Source organism: Trachypithecus francoisi, unplaced genomic scaffold (genome assembly GCF_009764315.1).
Source record: "Trachypithecus francoisi isolate TF-2019V2 unplaced genomic scaffold, Tfra_2.0 Lachesis_group6, whole genome shotgun sequence".
NCBI classification, from domain to species: Eukaryota; Metazoa; Chordata; class Mammalia; order Primates; family Cercopithecidae; genus Trachypithecus; species Trachypithecus francoisi.
This window is the reverse complement of record NW_022681471.1, coordinates 45,627,247-45,637,464: the sequence shown is the minus strand read 5'-3', so window position 1 is coordinate 45,637,464 and position 10,218 is coordinate 45,627,247. Positions and strand designations below refer to the sequence as shown.

Here is a 10,218-nt window from a genome sequence, read left to right as displayed (position 1 = left end):
GAGCTAGATAGTGTATTCGTCTGTTCTCATGCTGCTAATAGAGACATATCCAAGACTGGGTAATTTATAAAGGAATTGACTCACAGTTCCCAGGGATGGGAAGGCCTCAGGAAACTTAGGATCATGGTGGAAGGAGAAGCAAACAAGTCTTTGTTCACATGGAGCAGCAAGGAGAAGTGCCAAGCAAATTGGGGAAAAGCCCCTTACAAAACCATTAACTCTTCTGAGAACTCACTGTCACGAGAACAACAGAATGAGGTAACCACCCCCATGATTCAGTTACCTCCCACCATGTCCCTCCCATGACATGTGCGGATTATGGGAACTACAATTCAATTTGAGATTGGGGGGCGGGGGGCACAGCCAAACCATATCAGTTGGGAAAGGCAAGAGAAGTCAAAATGGTGACGAGTGATGAGTATTATGATACCATGTGTCAAAAAGAACAATTATTAGATGTGTATACATTCATATATACACCTATGCACTATATATAGTAGTGTGTGTACATGTATATATAAATATATATGTATGTCTCTATCACATCTGTAATGTGCCAAGTACTCTGCTAGCCCCTTACATATGCTGTCTCATTTAATTCTTACATTAACCCTGTTAAAATGGTATTATTATCATTCTTATTTTATAGATGAAGAAACTAAGGCTTAGAGACATTTTCTCATGGACACTTAGCTAACAAGGAGTCGAGCCAGTATTTGAACCCAGGTTTATTTTTAAGTCCAGCGTCTGTCTCCCTAACCACCAGGCACAAAACAGTCCTGGCCATAGAATCCTCTGGGTGGATGAGCCCCCTCATCCCGGGCCTTGTGCTGTAGGTTTAGAGTTCAGCCACTAGAGGGGGTTGCCTGTCTTGCTGTTAGCGAACACACGTTGAATCCCTACGGACTTCGGGGCCGCAGTTCTCTCCCTTGGGTGGAAGACTTCTAGAAGAACCCAGAGCATTACTCCAGCTGATTCCTGGTCTCTCCCTCAACCTCTTTTAATTCATAGTTGGTCCCAGGCCTCAAAGTGTCCCCAGTGATGGGGATAGCAATGCCTTTGTGTGACAGTTTACACACTTCTTTCCCCATAGGCTGCAGGAGGCCAGGGTGAGCTGCCTGCCCTAAGGAACTTTCAGGGCTTCTCTGGGGGAATAAGGAGGAGGGAAGGAGGAGCCTAGTAGTTAAGAGCCAGGACTCTGTAGTCGCACTGTCCTGTTCTACCCCAGCTTCCTACTCACTGCCTGTGCCACTAACAGGTCACTTCACTTATCTGAGTCCCAGTTTCTTATCTGTAAACATTAGGATGTCCCACACCACCCAGTTCAGGATAAAGCGTGTGTGGTGCCAAGCATAGTGCCTGGGATAGCACAGGAGAGCTCAGCAATTGGTAGTTCCTCCCACTTTTCAGCCAGAATGAGACATGCCCAGCCAGGGCCCATTCCACTCTGAGGCAGCACAGCACTGAGGGGCAGGAACAGAATTCTCTCATCCCCCTCTCACCTCTGGTAGCACTGTGCCCGCAGCCCAGGTGCTGTGAGAGTCTGCCACTGCCAGGCAGGAGGTCCCCAAACATTCCTCCCTCAGTGACACCTTTCAGAGGCCCTTCAGTTTTTCCTGGCACCTGGCCCAGAGTTCTTCATATCCTCTGACTCACTTCCCTGCAGCCAGAACTTAAACCTTTTCTCCCTTGCCCTCCCACAGATTTAATCCTTCAGCAAACCCTGTTGATTCCACCTCCTGAAAGCACAGGGCTCTGGAGTCAGGCGGCCCTGAACCCTGGTTCTGCCACTTACCATTAATGTAACCTGGAGCAATTGCTGTCATCTCTCAAATCTTGGGTCGGTCATTTATTCATTACGTGACCTTAAGATTCCTTAACCTCTCTGAACCTCAGTTTCCTCATCCATAAAACAAGGAAAATAATAGTGCTTGAGTTTTAGGGTTGCCATAAGGGTTAAATGAGGTAAAATGTGTAAAGAGTCTGACACTTAGAAGGTGCCACAGTTTACCAACTGTGTGATTTGGGGCAAATTTTAAAAACCAGTCTAAGCCTCAGTTTTCCCAACTATACCGATCCTTCAAAGTTGTTGTATTAAAGGAGTTAATCCATGTAAGGTTCGTAACAAGAATTCCAGAATTATCAACTGTTCTCACTCTTATCCTCCTAGGTATCCTGTTGTCTAGTCTTCTCTGGACAGGGAAAGCCCCACTCCCACACTTGTGGGTGTCACCACCTCCTACCCACCCCCACCCCACTGTGCTTGTATGGCTCTCTAGTGGACAGACAGTTCATCTCCTCTCTTCTCCAGTCTCCTGTCATAAACTGGTGACCTGACTTCACTGTTTTACCTGTCATGGCCTGGTGTTGGTTCCTGTATTTTTTACTTAATCACTGCTGACAAGGTTTGTAGCATCTTCCATGCAGGCACACAAACCCAGGCATAGAAACCCAACTAACTCTTAGTTTTCTCATTAATAAGTGGGGATAATAATAAAAGCTATCTCTAGGACTGTTGTGATTACAAGTACCACACGAGACGATGGGTGTAATGTCAGTAGCAAGTGCTGTGGCACCCGCTGTCAGAGCACTCTTTCCTTGTTGGCTTTCTGTATCTGGGTTTCTGTGTTTCCATGGAGGTTGTCACGAGCCTTGCCAGCCAGGGGATAAACGAAAAACACAGGAACCAACACTATGTTCCTGATAGGCCAAAACAGTGGATTCAGGTCCGCTAACAACCTTGTTTGGGACGGGGATTGGCCACCATTTGGCAAAAGGGAAGTGGGGAGGAAAGGAGACAATGTATCTACCCACTAGATGGGTCACACAGGCACAGTTTCGAGGAGGGACTGAGAGGTGAGGTTTTGTAACACCCACTGGGTAGGCAGACAGCTTTCCATGACCAGGCAAAGGAGAACAGGCAACTATTTTAATGAGCATGTGCCGTGTGGGGAAGAGGTGTGATACAATAAAGAACTACAGTCAAGAGTTCAAGACCAGCCTGGCCAACATAGTGAAACCCTGTCTCTACTAAAAATGCAAAAATTAACCGGGCATGGTGGTGCACACCTGTAATTCCAGCTGCTCGGGAGGCTGAGGCAGGAGAATTGCTTGAGCCTGGGAGTTGGAGGTTGCAGTGAGTCAAGATCGCACCACTGCACTTGAGTCTGGGCAACAGAGTGAGACGTTGTCTCAAAAAAAAAAGAAAAAGAAAAAGAAAAAAAAAAAAACTACTACAGAGGTTGTAGTGAAAGCGTTAAGAGCAGAGAGTTGACCTTGACACTTGAGGGGAGTGGGCCTATGAATTGAGCCAGCATGCAGCAGATAAGGCATTTGAACCCAGGTACATCTGCTTCCAAAGCCCATGCTCTTAATCATTACAACATTAAGGGCTGGCACATAGTAAGTGCTCAATAAGTATTGTTTAATGAAGGAATTCATAGTGCTGCCTCTTTCTGAAAAGTTTTCTCCCTCCGTTACTACTCATGCCCATCCTTCAAAGCCCGGCTCAAATGCAGCCTCACCCCAACAGATGTGTCCTCTCACTGCTGCTACAAGGTGGGAGAAACAGGAGGAAATCAGTGCTAGGATGGGGAAATGCTGGAACACTAGGATGGGCCAGCTGGGTGGAGCTGGAGGAAGGACTCTTGAGTTTTGCACAGAGATTTTTCTCCTGAGTTTATGCACTGGAGTTGAAGTTGGTACAAACATTGGAAACGCCCATAACAAAGTAACTCATACTGAGCTCTGATTAGTCAGATCAGTGAATTCCAATTACTCAGCAACCACGTATGGGGAGGAGGATTGGAAGCCATTTCAAGACAGGGGATGGAGAGGACAGTGAGACAAAATGTCTGCCCAGAAAACAACACCACGTGTGCCGTAAGGGAGGTGGGGTTGGGAAATGAGAAGAGTCCATTCTGAGTTAAGAATTACTACTCCAAGGATTTTAGGGTCTTTAAATCCCTGAGGATTTAGGGATTTGTAATTCTATGCTACATAATACCTTAAAACCAAGGATATTGGGATTCCAAGGATTTTAAATCCCTATAACCTATGGTATAAGGATTCAAGCAATTTTTGAGCTATGAAATGCTGGGTGCTTAGGACCCAAAACAAGGATTTTAAACAGAACAGCTGACATTTTGAAGTACTAATTAATCTCCCTTCTACTTCAAATCAATCCTGGTTTAACCCTTGGAACAGTGGTTTCCAAATTGTGCTTCCCATAGTCTAGGGATCCCTGAAAGTGCCTCACAGAAAGGGGTGGAGACAGCTACTTTACCAGAGAAGACACCAGCATAAGAATTCTGCCCTCCTCCCCATTATGGCTTCCACCAGGGTAGCTCCATTTTTATTTGATTTATATATTGGGCTTCTGCATTCAATTCAAAAGAAAAGTTTTCCTGCTAAAGCACAAAAAATGTGTTTACAAACCTCTGGCCTTGGAAAAAGGGAGCTGAAACCTGTGGGCTACCATTTGAATGCAGACAGTGGTCCAGGGAGCCACACTTCGCCTCTGCTTTTTGTTGTTGTTGTTGTTGTTGTTGTTGTTTTATTGTTTGGGGTTTCTTTCTTTTTTTTTTTTTTTATTTTGGAATAAACACTGAAAAGATGCTTTTACTGGTAAACCATCAAATGGTGCCAGGAAGATCAAGTGGTGATAACTGACAAATCAGTTATTAGTTGAGTAAATCGTCATTAGCTGACTCTGGCCTATAAGATTGTTTCCTTTATAAAATCAGTAATAGCAGCTACTAAGACTACTATTATTATGACTACTACCATTTATTGAGAGTTTGTACTATACGACAGGGGGCATGCTAAGTACTTAACATATATTATCTCATTTAATCCTCACAATAACTCTGAAAGGAAGTATTATTGGCCCCATTTTACAGATGAGGAGACTGAGACTCAGAGTGGATAAGTAACTGGCCCAAGGTCATACTGCTAGTATATGGTAGATTCCACTTAACTTACAAACAGAAACAGAATGGACTAAAAGAATTAATGTAGTCAAAGGTCAACTGCCTGGAAGCCTTAATTAAAGAACAAGGTTAAATTTTGACCAATAGATGGCACCAGTGTGTAAGTATGGTGGCCTACTCAAGGTTTTGTCCAATGCAGGCAAGTCCCAGCTAGGGTTCAGAACCGAAGCAGCCTGTCTCATGTTGAGAGAGGAGGAAAAGAAAGATGGTCATCGTTTTGCTCCTGAGAGAGATGACATTACCCTCTCCCCTTTGTAGCTAAACCAGGAAGCTGGCAAGTTGAGGAACAATGGTGGTTCCACCAAGAGCTGCTTTCGGAAGACTTGAGAATCTTTTCTCTTCAGCATTTTCTGAGCACCTCCTTTGTGCCAGGCAGTGTTCTGTGCAATGAAGTCATATGGGAATATCAAATACAGCCCCAGGTTACTACATAGGAAAGGAGGCAAATGCTATGTTAGGGGAGGCTCTGAATGTGTGGGGGCACCCAACCTGGTGCCTGAGGGGTCTGGGGAGACTTCCTACAGCAGGGGTGTCTGAGCTGGTTCTGTTGGATGAATGAGAGTTTACCAGGCATGCGAAAGTGGAAAGGCATTCCAGACAGGGTTAAGGACACAGAGGTGTTAGCATGCCACATTCAAGGAGAGGCAGTGTAAACTTCAAGAGTTGAGAGATGAGTCTGAAGAGACAGGCAAAACCCACACAATTGAAAGGCCTAGAATATCAAGTTAAGTACTTGATTTGTGAAGATATAGCACTGTGTGTGAGTGTGTGTGTGTATGTGTGTGTGGTGTGAACGCATATATTTTTCTGAGAAGCCACAGGTTCTCAAGGGGATCTGTGACAAAAAAAAAAAAAAAAAAAAACAAAAAAACAAGATAAGCCCAAAAGTGTGGCAAAGGCATGATATGGTCTAATCTGGTGGTCAGTGTGGAAGATGAATCACAAAGGGACAGCTGGAGGGCAAAAAAAAAATAGTCGAAGAGCAATTGGAGCAAGGGTAAGCATGAGGGGCTGAGCTGCAGTAAATACAAAGGGAATTGAGGGGAAAAAATGCTAGGACCTAGTAGCCCTCCTCCCCACATGCACACAGCCATCTCTGAGGCTCAAATGAGGCTGCACCTGTCACTTTTCCCCTCTCACCTCCATCCCTACTCCCAACTTTCAAGCTGCCTTTTGGGGGCCTTTTTGTTTCCTTTCCAAGCCGTCCTTGAAGTTTAATCAAATCTGATTTCACAAGTTGATGGAGGGGGCCTGGCCCCATGCTGAGTCCCCAGCCCTACAACCCCATGAAGAAAAACTTGTCAACTGACCTCAGGTAGGAAAAGCAATGAATTGGCCTTGAGCTGGTCTCTGACCCCTCTGCCCATGGCTTCACAGCATGGGCAGAGTTCAGTTAAGAAATCAGCACAGTTCCAAGAAAAAGGAAAACACCCTCCAGTTTATTTTCTCCTGATTCATCTCATGCCAACACACAGACTTCAATGGACAGCAGGCAAAATGGGGGTCATCCCCAGAGGAAGCCGATTCTCTACATGCCCTCTTCCCTTACTGTAAGACTCATCAAAAAGGCACCCCAACCTTGCATGGATCTGCTGTTGGTATTCCTGGGGTGAAGCCAGAAGTCAGGCTTTCCACAGAGAGACGAGACTACATGCCCACCTGGGAAGGCTGGGGAGTCAAAGGACTTGAGGAGTGACTACTTCCCTCCGCAAGGGCATGCCCTGCCCTGCTCTGCTTCCTGGAGGCTTCAGCAAGCCTTCCTTCTTCTAGAGCTCCTAGAACCCTCCCATAGTCAACACAACAGCAGCCCAGACAATGAGATGTCAGAGGCCTGGGCTTATAGGCCAGTCAGGTAAGCCAGGGTGAGCTGGGCAGTTAAAGGACCCAATTTTCAGTCCAGAAAGCTCTATCTAATTGAGGTCTGTGGAAACTTGCCAGACAAATTGAATCCCAATCAGACTCTGGCTGCCACCATTTGAATAGGTTAGTGGTGGGGAAGGGGGATGAGCTGTGGTGCTGTAGGATATGGACCCTGGTACCCTCACACACCCTTCTAGCCCCTTTTCATCAGCCTCCTACTTCTCTTCTTCATCCTCCTCTTCTTCATCTTCCTCTTCTTCTTCATTGTCTGAGTCCTCATATAGGTTGATGGTTGCCTGGACAGGAAAGTTCTGCAGTAAAATCTCCCCAGCACTATACAGATAGTCGAAGGAGTGGGATTTAGGCCAGAAGAGCCTGTGGACAGAGAAGAAACATGGCCCCTAACTTAGACAGGTCTCATATGTGCAGAGGGGCCAGTAGGGCCAAGAAAGAAGCTGGCCCCTAAACCCCTTCTCTTGGCTGCAACAATGAGGTCAGAGGGAAAGGAAGAAAGAAAGTTTTGTAACAGAACCTTCTGCATTGTTACAAAATGGCCCCATGCAGGAAGGTAACCCCTTATGGACCTATAGTGGTGGGGGCGGGGGCCCAGCCCCAGCATCTATCAATTATGGCTCTGACCCCATCTGCTACCTACCCCAGAAGGCTTCTAGCCAAGAATTCTCCAGCCCTGTGGCCTCCATCTCCTTCCACTGAGAATTATTTCACTGACCCACCCATGGGGGATCATTCTTGGGCATCATTAACAACGCCTCCAGGGAAGACAGCCTTGGCCAAGTCCCTTAACCTCTCTGGGCTCCAACTTTCTCTTCTATGAAACAGCGATCATAGATAGCAATCCCTCCCTTCTCCTGCTTCACAAGACCTTTGTGAAGATTCAAAGAACTAATGGATCTATGTCAAGTTTGGAGCTTGATGCCAGAAGCTTACCTGACAGGGTGATGGAACTTGGATTCAGCCTTGGTGACCTCAGCAGCTGTTGCTCCGCCAGCAGCCTGTCCAAAGCAAAAGCTAGCATGTGGTTCAAAGTACATGGCTAGATAACTTCCTCGTCTGTACCAGAGGTCAGAAAGCTGCATGTAAAATGATCTTGAAGAGATCTTAGACATCTCTGGGACCCAGCAACCCCCAACACCTGCCCCTCAACAAGGGGTCTCTCTTGTTTCTGGTTAAAAAATAAGCAGACAGAGTCCTGTGGGTTGTTTGCTTCCCTCTTCTGTTCCAGCACCTGTTTGGAGGCTCTCCAGGGGACAGAGTTCTACTGGAGCAGCAAAGATTCAAGGAGATGGGGTGGGTGGGAGAGCACTGGAGCAAGGTGCCAGGAGACCAGGCCTCAAGCACCAGCACTGCCCCACACTGGATGTGGGGCCTGCCCAGATCCCTTGTCCACTCTGAGCATTGGTCTCCTCATCTTTCCAATTGCCACAGAAAACTTGGATCTGCTCTCCGTTGGAATCAAATGTTGGCAAAACTGTGAGGATGCTATCTCAGATCTGCACCCTTGGACTGAGGTCAGGGGTTCTCTGGGAAGTGACCTGGTCAGTGTTAATGCATGTGGCTGCATGTCATGCATCACAAGGGCTTGAACTCACCAAATCCACCAGCTTCCTCATCTGCCTTGGGGAGTCATTTGTGGAAGACAGCCAGGGCCTCCAGAGACAAGTTCCTCTGGGACAAAGAGAATAAATTAATCATTAGAGGAAGAGACTGAAAGGTGGACTCCCTGAGATAACAAGAGGCCTCCCAAAAGCCTGGCTCAGGTGCCATCTGCTCCAGGAAGCCTTTCCTAAGGCTCCTGAGCCCATTCCAGGACAGATGCCCCTTCTCTCAGCTTCAGCAATGTTATTATTGCTTTTATCATCCTGTTTTGTAATTGTCTATTTACTTGTCTTTGGGCTTCTTAAGCTCAAAGATATGTTCAATCGTATCTGAATCCTCAACACCTAGCACAATATCTGCTACACAGTAGCTGTTTCAGTAAATGTTTGTTGAAGGCTAAATGTTTGGAGTAATGAATAGGGGTTAGATGGAAAATATCTTGCCTCCTACTTCCTGCTCCAAGAAGTAGAATTCAGAGCTCTACCATCTTCCTGGGCTGAGGAAGAGGGCCAGAAATGTTCCTGGGCCCACTGCTTCCCCACTGTACTTGCAGAGGTAGGAAAAAAGCCAATGGAAATCTTATGTCGTGGTCAGGAAAAAGGCAATGTCCCAGTCAAGGGCCTCTTTAGACTTTGGTCCTCTTTCCCCACACTCCGCACCGCCACAGTCTAGATTGTGTTAAGCCCAGGTTTCATAGCAGTTCCCCATCCCCCTCAGGGGACTCAGCCACCTGGCCTATGAAGACCTGGCTGCTTCACCTTCAGCTTTGGCAACAGCCACTGTCCCCAAGTCCCCTCTTGCCACCCAGCGGGATTAGTGAGGTGAAAAGCCAGATGAGATATTCCAGCTAGAGATGAGGAGGGAGGGCTATGAGGCCATTGCTTTTCCCCTTCACAGAGAACAGGGTGCCCTGGACATCTCATTTTCCTTCTTCTCTCAGGAAGCCCTCAAGCCTAAGTTCAGTTTGCCAAAGGCCACGCTCAACTTACCTTCACTCCCATCTACTTCTTTTCCAAAGGAGAGAAGGGGAGATGGGCTTAGCAGGTCAGGGAGTGCCAGTGGGGCTTGTGCTAGGTCTGGAGCTAGGGCCAGGGCCAGGGCTGGAACAGGGGTGGCAGCAGCAACACAGGCAGCAGAGTCCATTCTTAGGGGACCAGAGCCAGGCAGACTGTGGGGTCCCCTACTTCCCAGAAACTTCTGCACTCTTTTGGCCTTTCCTGGGACACCCTTTTATAAGCCCTGCCTGGTCTTATATATTATTCAGGGAGGACAGGGGTGGGATGATTCGGGAGGGAGACAAAGATTTAGGGAAAGGGCTCAAGGAGGGAGAGCTGGGTTCCTGGGTGTGAAATCTCTCCCAGTTGAATAAACATGGTGTCAGTGGGAGGTGAGGGATTTGCTTTGCCTCCAAGTCAGAAAGGAAAACACAGAAGGGGCAAATCGCACACCATTTGTGTGAATTCTCCAGGCAGTAGCAAGGCCTGAGAGGGGAAGGAGAGGAGCTCATTAGCACTCTGAAACCATAGAGCTGTCAGGGACAGAGGGCTGAATAGACAGGCCTTTAACAAAGCCAATTCCTGGCAAGAAGAGACAGCTGACTTCTTTAAGGAGAGTGAGGGACTCACTTGTTATTTCAGCTCAACCTCAAATAGATTTGCCAGGTGGACCTGAATATAGGGTGACTGCCATTAAGCATATCATCTGGGTTAGGGAAAAAAGGGGGCATTCTGGGCACAGCAGGCCCAGTTGC

At 47.1% G+C, this 10,218-nt stretch overlaps 1 protein-coding gene across 1 annotated transcript; it reads right to left on the bottom strand.

The window, feature by feature from the left end:
* Window positions 1–6,411: 6,411 nt before the first annotated feature.
* Window positions 6,412–9,662, bottom strand: RIPPLY1 (ripply transcriptional repressor 1). The gene is made up of 4 exons (XM_033201071.1): window positions 9,454–9,662; window positions 8,462–8,537; window positions 7,800–7,864; window positions 6,412–7,226 (listed from the first exon to the last, which is right to left on the bottom strand). Exons 1-4 carry the CDS (start codon window positions 9,609–9,611, stop codon window positions 7,067–7,069), a joined length of 459 nt encoding a protein of 152 aa, XP_033056962.1. The 5' UTR covers window positions 9,612–9,662; the 3' UTR covers window positions 6,412–7,066.
* Window positions 9,663–10,218: the final 556 nt, after the last annotated feature.